Raw genomic sequence first — 19,368 nt, 5'->3', positions numbered from 1 at the left:
ACAGTAATTGCATTTTTAGTACTTGTTTGAAAGGTGCATCTATGCATGTGGATTTACAGACTTCTTGCCCAATTCTAACATCTCTGTAGGTATTAAATTAGCACTTTGTTATATTGTGCTTTTTAAATGTACATTTTTATTTCTATAATGTAGTTCTAATATAGTTTATTAATTTTTTGATACATTTTCTAGTATAAACACTTTATTTTTGCTTCTGCATATCCCTCTTTTTGAAAGAGTAGATAATATTCTATCAAGTGATTGAGCTATAATTTAGTAAGAGTAGTACAGGTACTGGTCCTTTATGATGAGTTCCTAGAAGTGGGGTTACTCTGCCAAAAGGTTTAAAAGTTTATATAGCTCTTGATATGCATTGCCAAGTAACATACTGAATATAATGCCACCAGCAATGTTCAAGACTGAGAAATCTTGAATTTCTCCTGTCAGACAACACTTCTGCCAATTTTCACGTGAGCCAATTTCTGCATATGGTTCATAAAAACCCTGTGACTTCACCCCTTTTTATGCTTCCTTTGGGAGTAACTTTGTGTATCAGAAGCAGGATACTTGTAGACTATTTCATGGGAAATTTCTTAAATATGAAGTGACCACATTTGGTATCTCTTCATTTTAGGAGAGGAATAGGGTACAGGGTAGGAGTAGCATTTTCATCCCACATAAATGTGCCCACCTCTGCTAGATGTTTTTAAGTAAAAGAGAGTGAGGGGGCCTCCCCGGTGGTGCAGCAGGTTGAGCGCTGTGCTGTGAAGCTGTCTGCAGCCTCTGCGGCACAGGTTGTATTCCTGGCCAGCCAGGGAGATACCCACATGGTGCGGCAGACCTCTCCTGCCTCGCCCCCTACTCCCCTCTTCATTGTTTTAGGTTGTCTGCCTGTTCTGTTTCCCGCTCTGTCTCTGGTGAATTCTCTCACCCTCCCGCATCTCTGGCCTGTACCCCATTTTTGTATAAATAAATCTTTAAAAAAAATAAAAATATAAAAGAGAGTGAGGACTAATGCAAAATCTTTAAGAATGTCATTTAAGAAAAATGCAGTAAAAAGGATCAATACTACAGAAGAGATGATGGGAACATGAGGTGAGGAAACCTACTGTTGGCTATAGACAGATTTTTCTTGGCAGTGCTTTGAAGCCATTCTGTTCTAAGTCCCTTTTTCCTTGTTTCAGAGTCTTCTCACGTTCATCTAATTGCTTCGCTTCTTAATTCACTGATATTGCCTTTCCTTATATTGTCTACCTTTACTCATTCTGTCCCATCTTTCCCTAAACTATCCTTCCACCTCTTAGTTCTATTTTTCTCCCCACCCTCATTTCTCACAGGTTACTGCTGAGAACTCTTGACCTTGATCTTTCTCTAGCTCCGTGTCATTGTTGCCTCACTTCTAAAAGGTGTGGGGGGGGGTGCGGGGGGGCGTTAGAGGATAGTGGGAAGTGGCATCTAAATGAATAAGATCGTTTAGCTTTTAAATTTTATGACTATCCCTTTTATTTTTATTGTCTTCACCACTTACTCTTTCTATTTTAGCCCATAGACTTAGTATTGCTGTAGTCTTTTCCATTCTCTAAAAGCTACAAGCAACAACCACCTTTTTTTTTTTTAAATAATAAATTTTATGTTTATATTCCCCCATACAACTGCACATGCCCCATTCTGACCCCAATCCCTCCCCTCCCGGCCCCCACCCCCCAAAAAGTGTCTCTGGTTCATAGTTTTTTGTTGATTTTGATTTTCACTTTCTTATAATTATTCATTTTCCCGATCCCTTATTTAAGTTTTCTAGATTCCTGCTATGAGTGAGACCATCCGGTATTTTTCTTTTTCTTTTTGGCTTATTTCGCTGAGCATGATCCCTTCCAGCGCCATCCATGTTGCTGCAAATTGCATGTGTTTATCTTTTTTGAATGCTGAGTAATATTCCATGGTATATATGTACCACATCTTCTTGATCCAGTCATCTATTTTTGGGCATTTGGGCTGTTTCCAAAGCTTAGCTATTGTAAATAGTGCTGCTATAAACATAGGGGTGCAGGTGTTCTTTGGAATTGATGTTTCTGTGTCCTTTGGGTAAATACCTAGGAGTGGAATTGCTGGATCATATGGAAGCTCTATGTTTAGTAGGTCCAGAAATCTCCACACAGCTCTCCATAGTGGTTGGACCAGTTTGCATTCCCACCAACAGTGCAGGAGAGTTCCTTTTTCTCTACACCCTCGCCAACATTTGTTGTTGCTAGTTTTTTTAATATGTGCCATTCTCACTGGTGTAAGATGGCATCTCATGGTAGTTTTGATTTGCATTTCCCTGATTACAAGTGATGTTGAACATTTTTTCATATGTCTGTTGGCCATTTGCATTTCCTCTTCAGAGAAGTTTCTTTTTAGCTCTTCTGCCCATTTTTTGACTGGATTATTTTCTTTGTTGTTGTTGAGTCTCATCAGCTCTTTGCAGATTTTTGTGATCAGTCCTTTATCATTAGTGTTGGGTTTTATCTTACTTCCTCCTAGAACTTTTATCCATTGCTCTTTCTTTACATTGCCAAACCTCTTAGAAGAAATTATCTGCTTTTCAAGTATGTTATAGATGGTTCTATCCTTACCACTGTTCTGAACCAGTGGCATCTTTCATCTTTCCTTACAGTCTACCACATTTAACACCAACTTCTTTAACCACCAACATTTTCCTATGACTTGTTTTCATATTCTAGCTTCCCTGGTTTTTCTTGCTCCTGTAGACCTCTATATGTCAATATTCAACTTTTTGACCTTAGCCACCTTTTATTATTCATTATGCTGCCTTGCATGATCGCATCCTGCACATGACTGGCTTGATCTCGCACCTCTCCACTGATAATTACAAGCTACCTACCATCTCTAGTCCAGGGTTTTCTCCTAAGCTCTAGCTTTCCTTTTCCATTTGCTTCCAAGAGATTTCCTCATAAATATTTTAGCAACTCAAACTGAAACTTGATTCCTTGTTTCTCCCTCTTTTTATAGCTCCCTCTCTTTTTCTCCCATGAGCCCTCTCACCAACTCTACACAAAAACAAGACAGACATAGAAACAAAAAGACTTGGTCTCCTCTGTTGTCCCAGAAGGAATGGTTAATGGCACTACTGTGTTTCCATTAACTAAAGTGTGAGGCCACAACTGACAGAATCATTCATTCATTTATTAAACAAATACCTTCTGAGTGCCTGCGCTGTTCTGCAATCTTGGACTGTATCAAAGACCCCTGCTCTCAAGGAAGCAGACAGTTTATAACCAGCATAATAAATGAATTGTATAGTATGATAAATGTGATGAGAATTGTGGAAAAGAGAAAAAGCAGAGTAATGGGGATCAGAGTTACCAGGGTTGTGGGTCAGGGCTTGAAAACATAAATAGTGTATTTAGGCTAGACCTCATTGATAGGTAACATTTGAGCAATGTCTTGATGGAGGAGTTTGCCATGTAGATATCTGGGGAAGAGCATTCCAGGAAGAGGGACCAGAAAGAGTGAGCAGGCCCTGAATGTTCAAGGAATAGCAAGGAAGCCAGTGTTGTGAGAATAGAGTGAGCAACAAACAGGAAAATAGGAGATCAGGTCAAAATTGCTTGGGAGGGGCCTCCCCGGTGGCGCAGCGGTTGAGCGCTGGGTTGCGAAGCTGCCCGCGGCCTCTGCGGCGCTGGTTCGATCCCCGGCTGCTCCCCAGCCACCGGAGGAGGGTCCCACATGGCGAGCAGACCTCTCCTGCCGCCCGCTGCTCCCCTCAGCAGTGTACTTCGGTCCTTCTGCCTGCTCTGCTCCCCGCTCTGGCTCTGGTGAATTCTCTCACCTTCCCGCGCTTCTGACTGTACCCAGTGCATGTATAGACAAAACAAACAAACAAATAAATAATAAATAAATAAAAACATGCCTCTATAAAAAAAAAAATAAAAAAAGTTTAAAAAAAAAATTGCTTGGGAGGCTATTATAGAGAAAGACTTGGCCTTAATTCTGGGTGAAAGCCATAACAGGATTTTGAACAAAAGAGTGACATACACTGATTTACATATTAATATGATTGGATTATCTGCTGTGTTAAAATAGACTAAGATGCTGTAGTAGATACAGGAACACCAGTTAGATTAGTTGCAGTAATCCAGTTGAAAGATAATGATGACTAGGATCAAGATGAGAGCAGAAGCTTGGTGAGAAGTGGTCAGATTCTGAGTTTATTTTGGAAGTAGAGTCAGTACCATTTGCTGACAGATTTGATGAAGGTTATGAAAGAGTACTATGGATATGATTGGCAAAAATAATTGTAATGGAGATGGGTGGGGAAGGGAGAAGTTAAAGAACTCAACAGTGATCACTGCTCCTTGTAATCTAGTTTCAGAGTTTTAAGGACTTGCATAAGCACTTAACTTATCTCCTCCAGATTCATGCATCCAACTGCTAACTGGGCATCTCAAACCTAATAAGTCTTCTAAAACTGAACTCTAAAACTTTCCCCAAAATTTTGCTGTACCCATGGTCTTCCTCATCTAAGAAGATGCCAATTCATTCATTCAGTTTCTCAGTGCAAAAAACTTGAAATCTTTCTTGACCTTCTTAAATACCTCTCTAGAAATGAGCTCTTTCTTCTGTGAATAACTTTATACTTCACAGAGGGCATATTCTAATTGTTCACCTCTATTATGGTTATTAGTTTTATCCTCCCTACTTTGGTAATCTCCTTGAGGGCATGAATTACCTATTCAATTTTAAATTCTTATTTATTTTTCAATTTTAAATTCTTTATATTTGATTTTTTTACTCTGCGAAATTTGTTGCTGATACTTTATTCATCACTTAGAATGTGCAAAGCACAATGGTACGGAGCACATAGAACTGCAATCAGAGATTAGGGATCTTAAGGCATGACCAGTCTTTAAAAAAAATCAAGAAAAAGAACAGTATTTTTTTTAAAGATTTATTTATTTATTTATTTATTTATTTATTTATTTATACAAGCACTGGGTACAGTCAGAAGTGCAGGAAGGTGAGAGAATTCACCAGAACCAGAGTGGGGAGCAGAACAGGCAGACTGACGAAATACACTGCTGAGGGGAGCAGTGGGCACGGCAGGAGAGATCTCTCGTGCCATGTGGGATCCTCGCTGGCAGGCAGGGATCGAACTGGTGCTGCAGAGGCTGCAGGCAGCTTCGCAGCCCAGCGCTTAACCGCTGTGCCACCAGGGGAGGCCCCCAGTAGATTATTTTTATTAATTAAAAAACTTTTGCCGGGGACCTCATTACTGCTCTTTATCCCCACATATTTATAATAGATTTGGTTGATCAATAATAAAGTAAGACACAGTAGAATATTGTGGTTAAAGTAAAACTGTGAGCCTCTCCAATTGTCCTTGGCTCTGCAAAATAAGTACTATCTCTGTGGCATTTCATACCACATTTGTTAGACTAGTGGCAATTAAACTTAAAATTAGTTTATAACTGTATACTGTAAACTCCAGTAGGGTAGGGACAATATAAATCTGGCTTAACATTCTACCCCAGCACCTAACACATGCTGATGTGACAATATTTTTCTAATGAAAGAATAGTGTTAGAAAACGAAGAGCATCAAAAAGGAAACTCCTCAGAAAATGACAGTTTTACAGCAAATTGAAATGTGTGGCTTTACTGCAGTCCACATATTTTTTCTGTGATCTAAACTGCCTGAGGTCAGTGCATTTGTGTAAGCAAAACTGTTGATAGAACATTTCTGCCATTGCCTATCCCACATGTTGAGTAAGTGCTTCTTTCAAAATCCCTTGAGGACTGAAGGGATTTAAGGACCTCTCCAAATTGAATCGCATCACTTTACAGAGTTTTGTGTCCAGACCCCAAGTCTAGCTAGATTTTATTGACTGGAAAACAGAGACAGACCATGAAAGAAGATTACTTACCATTTGCTGTCATCATCCAGAAATTGTCACAATGTTCCCGTGTGTGAGTGATTTCACTGCGTTTAATATTGTGGGCCTTAAGGAAAATTGCTGCTATATTATGAGGAGAATAAAGCCCAGAAATAGTCTATTTAGGTGTTACCATTCCTCCATGTCTCCTGTTTTTGTTCTACCATTTTGGTTGATAAAGAAGCCAAAGGCAAGTAACCAAATTTCCCTTTTTTTTTTGAATAAGGTGCCAGAAGATAGTGCTTTGTGTTACAGATCATGCTGATTTGTAAATGTTACCCTGAGACCTGGCATTCTCCCAATGAATCTGCCGCATTAAGAATTTGACTTACTCTGGATGGTCAAGCTTGAACATTGCTGGTTCTGGATTTAACTTCAGAAATGCTACACAATTTAATGTGAAGTCTGTCACTCAACACTCATTTTTATAAAGCATTAGCTAATAATTAGCTGTTATTTCTATTTTGATCATTAGGGAGAAATTTTAAAAGACTAGTTTCTATAAATGGTGAATAGCCTATGCAGGAATATGTCGTGCAGTGCCACTCTAGTGGATGACATAAATGTATATGAAGAAATGATTTGTATCATTATCTTCAGTGTAATATTATTATTGGTTATTTCCTTTATTACTATTAATGTGACTTTTCCTGACCCTTACAGTCAATATTGAAAAGTTTATTTGCAGAGAATCAATAGCCATAATTTAGAATTCAGGTCTGGAAAATGAGTAATCATATAACCTGACAAAATATTTTTGTGGGGGAGAATATCTTCTGTACAAAAGCCGAGCAGGGTTTATTCTTAATTTACTAAAAACTCATGTGGGGTTTTTAAGATCAAAAAATTAGTCAAAGGGTACAAACTTCCAGTTATAAAATGAATAGGTTCTGGAGATCTAATATAGACTATGATGAATAGCACTAGTACTTCTATCTCATGTGAGTACTTCAAAGTGGCTGAGTAGATCTTAAATGTCCTCACTACACACAGAGGGAAAGAGAGAGAGAGAGAGAGAGAGAGAGAGAAATGATAATTATGTAACCTGGTGGAGGGATAATCATTCTATGGTCATATAAGTGTATCAAAGCAACACATTGTTTGCCTTAAGTTTATTCAGTGTTATATATCAATTATATCTTTTTTTTAAAAAGATTTATTTATTTATGCATACAAGAACTGGGGTACAGGCCAGAGGTGCAGGGGGTGAGAGGATTCACCAGAGACATATCTTAATAAGACTGAGGGGAAAAAAACAATGAAACAGAAGTAAAATTAACCCAACAGATACACAAGGATTCTGTGATGAGATAAAAAGCATCCTGCTAAAAGCAATCTGGTGCTCAGCAGTGGGGAGGCCCTTTAGAGGCTCTCTGGCATGGAGCTAAAATAAATCAAGCCAGGTAGTGACTGTAGCCCATACTGAAAACCTTTTGTGGGTAAGCACACCTCAGTGTTTCTTTCTCATTCTTGTCCAAGAATTTAATACTTCTAAACTCTTTTTAGAATTGCTTTCAGAAGTTTTGTCATATTTTCCCAACCTTAGTTTGCCACCCAGCAAGGAAAGAAATCTGGCTAATAAGCAGTCGTGAGGCAGGAGTTTAAATTGTTTTTGTTTTAAAAGGAAAAAAAAAAATTACCAGCAGCAAATCAGTGACATTCACAGACTTGGTATTCATAGTTTCAACTGTGCGCAACCCAGAAAGTCCATAACTTGTGGTGATTTGTAATCTTTCTGAGGGTAAGCCACTGAACATATTTGAATATGTCTAGCACACCTCCCCACATCTAAAACTCACCACAGTGTTATCCTGCATTGGTATGCCAACTGACTTCTGCAATGATAAAAACATGTTTCTTTGTGGGAAACTTGCCTGAAATGAAATTCAACTACAAATACTGTAAAATAAATGAAGATTAGGTAAACAGACCTAAGTAATTATTTGCAAATTTGAAAGATATTAAATTTTTCTGGGTTTGCCTCACAAGAGTTGGCAGCATTGGACATGAACATGAATCATTGCTAGTTTTCCATAAGTGATGCCGTAGGATGTGTGTCAATTAGTTTTCTCACATTATGTTCTTCTAATGGAGCTATGATTAGACAATATGATATTGCCTTTTCATAAAGATACATAGCATCAGAAATGAGAGGTCAAACCGAGAAGATAAAGATTACTTAAAGTGATTTTTGTTTTTCTTTTCTTTTTTTTTTTTCCTTGTTAGTAGTTAAAATCCAAACATCTTACTATAATTATCAGAGTCCTCACAAAGGAGAAAAATGATGAAAGAGAATTTCTACCCACTTGAGAATCAGATAATCAGGCTGGGGGTGTTTAGGAACTTATTGCCATATCTAATGTCTTAAACACTGTCCCAATACACACCCCACATAGAGTTTTAGGAAAGGCCAGTAGAGGGAATTAGAAAGTTTAACTGTGAGCTGGTGCCTAGCTTTCCACTGACTCAGTTTGGAGGCAGTGCTGAGTTAGACTGCTGGGGTTCAGAACATAGTTATTTGACCTGGGAAAGTTATTTTACCTTCCTGTACCTCAGTTTCATTTACTGTGTGATCCAGATATAATTTGGGGCTTTTAACATTGTAAATTAATTTTGACACCGGGTCTTGGGACTGGAGAAAACTGACTTCTCTCCCATATTTCTGGAACAACCTATAATGCCCAGCGAGGGAGGACCGAGCAGGAGTTACTGGCCAATCATAAGGTTATGCTTGCTACTCTCTCACCGGTCTCCAATCTATTTGTCCTTCTCCCTTTCTCTTCAGGTTTAGATCTCTCATCTGGAGCCTGAAACTCAGTAAACTATCGATTTAGTCTCCCATTATCGCCCTCCTCCACTTCCTGTCCCCAGTCTTGCTATGGATTTTAATCTCAGCCTGTCTTCTGTGTCTGTGTGACCATAAACAAATTGCTTTGACCTCAATTGCCCAGTCTTTAAATGGAATAAAAATGTCTCTGCCCATTCAGAGGACAACCAGGGGATTTATGGAACTGACAGCTATTAAGACACTTTCCAGTTTATTTAGAGGAAGATTCCCTACTTCCCTCATCTCAAGGAGGACATTTGTAGTAAAAAGACTGTTTCCCAAGGAAAGTTCTTTATACTAATACATGGGCTTTATCCCATAGTAGTGCCAGAGCTCTTTAATTTTAGCTTTGCCATCACTAGCCTATATGTTTTTGAGTACTACTTTTTTATCTGCCCTCCTCTTTCAGATTCACAGGCACTAATCCACGTTATGGCTTTACAGCCAGTAAATTAAATTATATGAATTCTAAACAGTGTTTTTGAGCTGTAGAGAGTCTGCAGCCTTTGAAACCACTAACTTAATTTTGGCCAACTCTTATTCAGTAACTCAAAAAGAGCCAAACTTTTTCCTTTTGAATTTGGTTTGAAAAATAATAATAAATTGTTCCCAGGCCATAGCCCTCGTTGCCAAATTTTATCTGGCATCTAAATCTGCTGTCTGCATAGAAAATCCCCCAAAGAAAGGGTAAGGAGTGCTAATGAAGATGTGACATCAGACAACTTTTACCTTAGCTATATCCTCTGGTTTCAGTTGGGTAACCTCGGACAAGGTACTTACCCACAATAAAGTTTTGAAAAAATTAAATGAAGTGCTCTTTATTGAGCACCTTCTATGTATCTGCATGTAAAATCCTACCTGTGAAGGAGCAGATATAACTGGAAGTCTGTCTGAATTATATTGTTACTACTTAAAATTAGACCGTAAGCTCTTGAAGGTACATGCTCTATTTTCATCTTTCATAGTCTTTTTCCCTAGTGAATATACATTGAATATGCTTTTTAAATTATTTTTAATTGGCCCTCAGGTTTTGTCACATTTCTTTGAAGAACTGAATAGAAAATTTTTTTTTATTATTTTAGGGTATTATGTATGTATCAGTGTATATCTGTGTATGATCAAACCAAGTAATACTGGGTTGTTGGTTTTTTCTCTAATTTCTTTTATGTGGGGAAAGGGAAATTGTTTTTTAAAAAGTGACAAAAAAACCTTTGGGTTTTTAAATTTATTTCTAAGGCAATTCATAAAACAATTTTAGAAATCATCAAAGCAATAACAACATTTATAATAGCAAATTATAGCAATATTTCAATACAGTATATCTTTCCATTTTTACATATTCATGCTCATTTAGATGTAGATGTACATACATTTGTTCTTATAATTTATATTATGTACAAAGCAAGTGGTGCTGAAATAGGATAAACTGCACAAAAAAAGTAATACTTCTTACCCTTTATAGCATATTTTAACTGGTAACTTTTTTAAACAAAATTAATGCTTTATACTAAATTATTAAAGTAAAATAAAGCAGCTTTCTAAGGATATGTTCTGTTACATACAGCAGGCCTCAAGTAGTTTCTGTGCATGTATAACAGATTTTTGAAACCAAGAAAATAAGCATTTACTAAATTCTTGAGAAGGCAGAAGAAGCAGGTAACAGTATGATGCTTATAAACTAAAGCAAACCATAGTTCTTAGTCTACGACAGCATGTCCCTTTTGAATTCTTGTGGGTTTTTTTCCTGCTATTCATAGATACTACAATGTGTTCAGATACAGATATTCCACAGACATTCCAAATGGTACCAAGCAGTGATGCTAAAAGTGCCCCCCACCACCCAGCTGACTCTTGACCATTTAAAACTATACTCCCAGACTCAATTCCTTTTCTGAAAGGTTTACTTTTTTTAAGTTTATCTGCAATGTGTAAGTTTTCAAAAACCAGTTACCTGTAAGTTTTTATGAAAAAATTACTATAACTTCCTGTGATTGATTATATGCTAAGAAAAACCATTTAAATATTATCTTTACTGGTTGCTTTCTAGCTTCTGCAATACAGTAGGTGATTCTCTGGGCCATTCCATATACCCATTCTACCTGAATTTCCATTACTTGTGAATTTGGCACCAGCAAAGATTTTTAAGGATCAGTTTGAGAGATTAGAAGTTTGAAAAGATTCTCTGATGATCATTATTCTCTGCTAAGTAGCCAGTTGCAATTCAGATTGCTGCCCATTTGATATGACTGCTGAAGTAGCAGATGTGGTAAAGCCAGCACACTCTGGATAAGCTCAGCACAGTATGCTCAATTCCATGCTCACCTATATAAATTCAGCTCCCAGTAGGTGGTATAAAAGGAGTGGCAGGTTTTTCTCCTTTGTCACATGGAGTTTCTTGTCACTCTTTAATATTAAGAGCAGTAGATTTTAAAGTCCATATAGTATCTGTGGATTTCAGTGTAACAAATTATTACAGAACTTTCATTTGTGTTCCACCACTTAATCTAGAGTCACAGTTAAGAAGTCGAGGTTTTCTTTTAGAATATAAGCTCTCTTTTTAAATCATGTGTTATCTAGTTACTTTATTACACATTCTAACCTGCTTTGTCTATACTAATTTCTAAAATGACTGTGCTCTTCCACTTAATGTTTTGTTTATTCATGTCATTACTCTTAAACTGAGTGAAACTAATATATAAAAATAAACAAGAACAAAGATCTCTTTTAAAAGTGTTGATTGAGAGCGGAGAGACAACTGGAGGTACTTTGTCCTTGTAGCATGGTTCTTTGTGGAGTTACAAATCTGTGTGTTTGGCCCACAAAGCACATGCCACTATTAAGTTGTTTTTAAAGTGAGGGAGTTGCATCACCATGGTTCTGTGCTGGTTCTTCTGTGCTTCTGGGGTATCATGTTGCTGTAATGTAATAAACTGAGTCCTGGGCTCTCAAATTTTTTTCTCCAGCCTGGCATCTTTACATAAAGCTGAATAGCTATGTCGGAAGTGTTATGAACCTTGAGAATGTCTTATTCTTCAGGAAAAATTTTACAAAGACTTTTCTTATTCTTTGAAGGGAACCGTCTTGCATTTGTAACAAGTTTTTATTAAAAATATCAGCAAGTTTAAGTTATATAGCATTCTGTTTGAAAAATAAGCATCATCTCTGCAGCAAAGTCTGTATTTTAACTTTGTGCAGATGTGTGCTAAAAGAACATGATGTGCTTATTTGTTGCATTTATGCTACTTTCTTACTTTAAGTAAGATGGATGAAATTACATATTAAATAAAAACAGCAGCTCAGACAGCAGTCCTTAGCAAACCAAAAAGCCTTCCAGAGACAGTAGAGAAAATACGACTATGACTTTAAGATTTTTAATAGAATCATCCTCTTAAAGGGATGTATATAATAATTTCTTTATGGGATTTATCAGTGTTAACTGTCTAATGTTTAAAATTAATCTGCCATTAAATTGTGTTGGTGAAATATCACTAAACCTATTGTTTTATATTTTAATGAAATAGAACACTTTAATTTTGACATAACTGCAGTCATCAACAGACAGACAGATGTGTAAAGCACAAAACTCCAGGTACTAAGAATATTATGTGTCACCTTGGGCACATTATTAACCTCCATGAATCTCAATTTTCCTTTTCTGTATGATATAATAACATCTATTAAGCACTCACTTAATGCCTAACACGTATTTATCAGCACAGGTTAACTTAGATTGTATGTTCCAGGCTTTAAAGAGTACATTATATTTTTATATGGTACTTTTGAGCCAGAAAACACTTTGTATAGGCTATTACTTTTCACTACTAAAATTCTAATGTAAAAACTTTGTATTAGAGATTACTTATCATACTCAATACTAGACTGAAAGCTCACAGTTTATAAAATAGATATTTCTTAGGATATTTAAAAGACATGTATTTATTGAGTGGCTTCTGAGGGTGAAACATTGTTTTCTATACTTTACAGTTAAATATATTTGAAATCCACTAAATCAGAGCTCAGTCTGCATGCTATATATAGTCCCCCTCTCCTTCTGTTTATTATTTTCCTTTTTCTGCAACCTGGTTATAACTTTAGAAAGTTTTTGAAATTAAAAAAGCATTTGACTTTGTTCAATATGGGTTGATCAATATGAACCATTAGCTAGGAGCACAAGTTGGTGCTTTTTTTTTTTTTTTATCGATTTCAGTTACCAGTGCCTTCAGGCTTATGTGTGTAAAAATGAAAATGATATATGAAACATGCACCCAGGTTAAGCAGAGCAATTTTCTTCTTACATTTGCAACCACTATAAGCAGAATTTTCTTTATATGGAAGTGACTTCGGTAGCAGTTAGTTACACACACACACGCACACGATAAGACTCCAAGTAGCCTCCTGAGCCAGTATTTTTATTATTGAAAAAGAGGCTTGTGCAGTGCTTTGGGGAAGTTCCTTCTATTTAATTACTTTCATTAATTATAAAATGCTATTCAAGATTATAGATTCATAGTCTATAAATATACCTCTTTAAAAAAATTTTTTTTTTCATTTTAACAGTTGATTGTAAGTCAGAATATTGGGGGTTTGAAAGATGTTCTGCTAAACATCCAGTTGCAAACCAATGAAGCCAAAAGGGTGAATACCAGGGAGGCCCAATACCAGGGAGGCCTGCTCAGCAGGGCATGTGTTATTTAGAAAGCTGTGTAAGGAAGTTGACTGTGTAAGGAAGTTGACTGTGGGCAGAAGTTGTCTATGTGTCATCTCCCTGTCAGTCAGAGCTCCAGCAGCTGCTCCGTGTCACCAGGGCCCTTATGTGCTACTGCTCATCCATCAGCACCAACAGATAGCGACTGCCTCTCTGGTGGGCTGGGAAGTCACAGGCACAGACTCCAAGTTTTCATACTAGTCACCAGTTAGAGTAGAAACTCATTTCCAAAGATGGAGGCCAAGCCCCTACTCCTTGGAATTTCATTCAACCACTAGCCAAAATATATTCTCAACAGAATTGATTGAATATTGGGAAATCTATTTTTTGGCCAAAAATATGGCTGTGGAAATGTAGGACACCCTAGTTAAATGAGAGATGAGAATGCTTTCTTCACCAAATACCATATTATCAGTACTGAATCATCACTGAAGACGCCTATTCTGGTGGACACAACAATACAAAAAAGTCTGGAAGTGGCAAGCATTCCTTTTGTGATGATGCAGCAACCTGCCAAATGGAATACATCCCAACTCTGATTATAGCCAAGCCTCCGGTATCCCCCCCACCCTTTTCTGTCTTCCAGAGACTTCTTTAGAGGAAAGGATTTGAGGGTATTAGTAACACTATCTGTCTGATTACTGTGTTGACAATTTAAAAGTGCCATTCATCATAGAAAATGGAACTTAATGATGTAGAAGAGTACCTAGTCAAGAAATGTCAAACAAGTAAGCTACAGTCAATATTCAGATGAAATTGAAGGGAAATGCATTTAGCCTTTTAATTTTTTTTCTTAATTTATTACTGAATTCCAAAACAATAATTGAGAGGCAGCTATGCAGTCCAGGAAAATGGTAGACATAGAAAAAGGAAATGAATAAAAGCAGCTATCTTTATTTTATAAACATTCCAACTACATAATGTATAATGTATATAAAGATAATGTTCAGATTGAGATTATATAATTAGGGTCTTACTTGCTTCCATTGCTTCATTTTGGAAGAAAGTTAGTTTTTCTCTTTTGATATCCCTTTCCATATTTTTTCTGTTAACTCTGAATACTTAATGTATTTGATATAATTTAGTCCATGTGAGGCTTGGCTATTGATGGAATTTGAGAATTACTAGGCTAACGATGTGTTGTACAGGCAACGCATCATCATGTGTACACAAAAGTAAAAAAGTCAGGATATGACACATTTGTCAAACACATTTGTCAAAGCATGGCCATGCTTATTGGATAGTTTTTGCTAGATTTTGATATCATCACTTCTTTGCCTATTCACTAAATTCAAACAATTTTTCCTAACTGAAATTTTAGGGAAACAATAGGTATCCTTATTATCCTTATTTAGAAACTGTATGACACTAAACTCTAGTGAACATTTAACTGAAATATTTCTGATACAGATTCTGAGCAGGTATTTCATTGGAAACTTGCATAGGAAACTAAATCTAGGCCCTCCTTTTTATTTTTCCCCAAGACAGGTCATCTGTTACAGCATGGCACACATAATAGATTTCGAATGAAGGATGATTAATTGATATATGGATCTGAAATGAATAAATTTTAAGGTTACCTGTATAAAGAGATTAGAAAGTAAATAATATTAATAACTGTTAAGTTTTTTTAAATTCCCCTTGTAGGTTTTTATCATTCTTTGGAGGAACTTTGTGTGAGATTGGAAAGCCAGAAATGCAACAAAAAGTGAATTCATTCCTTGACAAAGAAGGAATAGAGAAAATTGCAGAGAGATTGCAAACAACAGTGCACACCTTACAAGTCATCATGGATGGTCTCAGTCAACCTGAAAGCTTTGACTTTCGAACAGGTAAACAAATGAACTTGAATATAGACCTTTCCTTTGCATAGCCTTCTAGACCTTCTGTGGCCCTCACAACAATCCATGCCAAAGACAACACAGGTATTATTCTCCTTCTATACAGGAGAAAACTAAAGATAGTGACCTTCTAGCCCAAGCTAGAAGCCAGCTCTCCAGACTCCTGTCCCCATATTTATTACAGGACACTAAACATCTCACATTTGCTGCTGTGTGCATGAAGGCACACGTTTTGCTTGATCCTTTTGTAAGCTGTTTTAATATTGTAGGCTCCAGAAGTTCAAGGTAAAACATTTAGTTCACAAACTAAAAAGTGAATCTTCTTTCCAAATTACAGCCTTCCAAGTTCCTGGATTCTGTGTCACTGAATACATTGAACAAATAAGATAACATCTCCATGTTGATTTTCCTTCTAATTAAATGTGCTCTCAACTTTCAGCACAGGTAGATGGTGAGGAAAGTATAACATTCATAGCTGTTGAGAGCAGTGAACTGGTGAGAAAGAATTAAGGTATCAAATGACTTACTTCCCAAGGAAATTTGAATAGGAAGCCCTGAGATTTGAATGAATCCATACACTTGTCTCATAGCCAATTATTTAATGCTGTGTTTAGGGCTCAGCTATTTATTCTGGGCGAGGCCGTGTTAAGGTGGTTAGACATGCTGCTTTGAAAAGGTTTAATAAAGAATTTTAAAAATATCCAGTAAGATTATTGTACTGTTCCCTCAACTTTTCTATGTTTGGGGGAAAAAAGTTGGAGAAAAATAAAATATCCAATATGACCTGTGCGGAAAGATATGCATAGAAGCCTCCAGGTGATCCATACAAGGTGGATGTTTCAATTGACATATTCTCTCCTTTTGGTGTCCTTTTATGTATTGTTTAGCAGGAACACTGAGGAGAACAATGGTTCTCAGATGGAGTGGGGTTTGAGGGAGTATGCCTAGAATCACTACCTTAGAGGGTTGGCAAATATTCTGTGACTGTAGGTGTCCTGGTCTGAATTTTCTTGTCAGTCTTTGATTTTCCGTCATGCTGTTCATTGCTCCATTACCCCTATTACACTGTTGACTCAGAGTGAAGATCAACACTCAAATTATATTATTTAATTAAATAACCAACAGTTAAGTAGAGGGCCATTTGATGATGCCCCTAGTTGAGCAGAAACAGCGGCACCTGGGCTCCGGACTGAACTTACCCGTTAGTGCAGTCTTTGACAATGTGACAAGTGAAACTTCAAATCAGTTTCTTTAAACACACTTTTGAATTAACCTTTGCTCTAATGTAAGGTACAATTTTTCAGAAGTCTGAGAACTTTTATTTTTAAAACATCCCCAAGAAGAAAGGTAGACAGTCATACTTTTGAAGGGGCAAGTAACTTTTTGGATGTTTCTGCGTTATAGCATTTATATTACATCTCTTTTCTCCATTTTCTCAAAAGTATTCCTTTCCTTGGTGCCTCAACCTTTTCTCCAAATCATCCTGCTTTTGTTTCTCAGTGACATAATGGATTCTATTTTATTAACACTCTAGCTGCTAGTTAGTTTTTGTCAGTGGGTTCATCAGAAGCAATCTGGTGACAGGGGACAGAATATACAGACTTGGCTATCAAAGTGTTAAAGTTTGCATGGTACATAAAGGATTTTCTGATTTCTCAGTGGCCCAGGCTGTCTTCAGGAACATGTTAAGTAGTTCCTGACTCTGATTTTCCATGCAAAATTAAACTAAGCAGCTGATCAGGAACCCTTGGGAAATCTATAGCAGCTGGACCTCTGCAAGAAAAAAAGGGGGAAAAAGAGTTTCCAAGCATAAAAACAATGCCGGTGGGGTTTTGAGACCATCCTACCTCTAACCCTGATGAACTACTTAGTTTTACTTTGCTTTGGCAAAGTCCTGCCCAGTGTAATATTATATTACTGTAGGTTTCTTGCTTTTGAAATTCACTGCTTCAGCATCAGGTGATGTTATATAGATCAACTCCAATTTTAACATATTCTTTTTTATGAGGAAAATGAGATTTGTGGTTTAAGGAGCATTTTTAAACAGAAAAAAGCTGAATTTTTAAGAAATCTTGATTTCAGAATGGTTGGGCTGGGGAGGGGCGCAAAGAGGTGACCAGTTGTTAATACAAATGTAAAGGATAGCTTTAACAAGTAATCAGGATAAAGCCAACAGCTGTGGAGGAAAAGGAAATGGAATGGGTGGAGGGGAAAATGAGGTCTTAGTAAAAAGAGATCCAAGCATAGAATGTGTTCTTTGTTATTAGAATCAACATTCAGTAATCCGAGGAAAGGGCCAAGAAGAGCATGGATAAATGGAATACACAGATAATCCAAAAGCCCTGTTTCAATTGTTAATTCTAACTTTCTCCTAAAACTTCTGTTGTTTTTGTTTTATTTTATATAGAGTCATAAAGATTCCTTGGCAAAATTTGTCCACCGTCTAGGGAGTAGTGTTAACGGACAGAGAAAAATACTCTGGGTGAACAAGAAAAGCCAGTTGTACAGAACTTGAGAACAGAAGTCTTTAGGTCTTCAGCTGTGTATCTCTAGCATCCAGCAGAGCACTTGGCCAGGAAATAATAATAGGAATTAATAAATGTTTGATGAATTGAAGGAAGAGTATGAAGATTTGGTAGTAGCTGATCTGGGTTTCTAGGTCATAGATAACCAAGACTCCATAAATATTGATTGGATAAATACATTCAAAATTGATAGCAGTTGAATTCCTGAGTTCCAAATTTGTAGGGAGAAGGTGGAGAGGAGACCATTTCAATTTCATCCACATTTGACCAAAAATTGATGTACTTTCTACCATCTTTAAGCAATCTGAGAATTCAGGTACTATGGGAAAAAATCCAATCTACTGTCTAGTAGAGTTTTACCCTCTCAGTGTTAATGATTTAACCTTGAATATTCATTGAACAAAAAATATATTCATGCTAAGCTTGGTTCCACAATCACCTGCTCATAAATAGGAAAATAAGATACTACTATTCTCAATCTTTATGTATAAGCTAATGTTCTTGTGTTAACAAAACAGTTTGAGAAGAATGTGAATAAATTTTCTTGCATTGCTTCTACTGTGTGAATGCTATTTCTCTAAGTAAGATGTATTTTCTTTGAAGGCAGGTCTGTGTTTTCATCAACTTTTTTGTCCTGTTGCCGCTAATGCTTAATGCTAGTCTGGCACATAATTGATAATTAGTAAATACTTTTTTACTACCATGGCTTATTATTTACACTGCCTTTCCAACCTCCCTACCCCCTTTTACCCTTTCTTGTAGATTTTGATAAACCTGATTTCAAGAGAAGCATAGTCTGCCTGGAAGACCTGCAGGTTGGAACAATTCTTACAGGCAAAGTCGAGAATGCCACTCTCTTTGGCATTTTTGTTGATATAGGAGTGGGAAAATCAGGTCTGATTCCCATACGAAATGTAACAGAAGCAAAACTTTCTAAAACAAAGAAGAGAAGGAGTCTCGGACTGGGCCCTGGAGAAAGAGTGGAAGTTCGTGTACTCAACATTGATATTCCCCGATCTAGGATTACTCTGGACCTCATTCGAGTGTTGTGAGTGGCTCACTGAAGGCCAAATGCTAATTTTATTTTCTCACTTATTTGAATTAGCAAGAATTAGTCAGATGTTTGTGAATTCTAGCTAGCAGATGAGGAGAAATTCACTTAATACAGGAAGTAATTTCTAAATACTTTTCTTATTTTTCCTTCTAAATAAATAGAAAACTAACAGTTGGGTTTCTTTTCCCCTTGAAAAAGAAAACTAATAGACATCTTTATGTGGCTTTATGTAGTAATGATTTTCTGACCAGAACTTTATTTTTTGTAATTCATCTTTTGACTATTTTTGCATTTTGTATAACAGATTGTTTCACTTCTGCAACATCCCTTGCTGGACTTGTATGGAAATATCTTCTTGATTTGAATTGTACAGTATTTCTTGACATAGTAGAACTGGCAGTAGTTAATCCTTCCTTTTTATGGATCTTTATAATCAGGGCTTTTGGATGTGTTCATGATCGTGACAGACCAAAACAGATCTTGA

At 36.7% G+C, this 19,368-nt stretch overlaps 1 protein-coding gene across 1 annotated transcript in view; it reads left to right on the top strand.

Moving 5' to 3' along the window:
• The window catches only part of SRBD1 (S1 RNA binding domain 1), a gene marked incomplete at its 3' end in the record, with an annotated part of 172,066 nt that extends 153,184 nt beyond the window's left edge, over window positions 1-18,882 (top strand). Inside the window, exons 20-21 of the mRNA XM_084235269.1 lie at window positions 15,112-15,296; window positions 18,593-18,882. Coding sequence (XP_084091395.1) covers window positions 15,112-15,296; window positions 18,593-18,882 — 475 coding nt within the window. The remainder of the gene's footprint in view (window positions 1-15,111; window positions 15,297-18,592) is intronic.
• Between the last annotated feature and the right edge of the window lie 486 nt (window positions 18,883-19,368).

This window comes from Talpa europaea (assembly GCF_964194135.1).
Source record: "Talpa europaea genome assembly, chromosome: 6".
NCBI lineage: Eukaryota > Metazoa > Chordata > Mammalia > Eulipotyphla > Talpidae > Talpa > Talpa europaea.
Note: the sequence above shows the minus strand (reverse complement) of the source record. Positions and strands in the feature narration are given on the sequence as shown.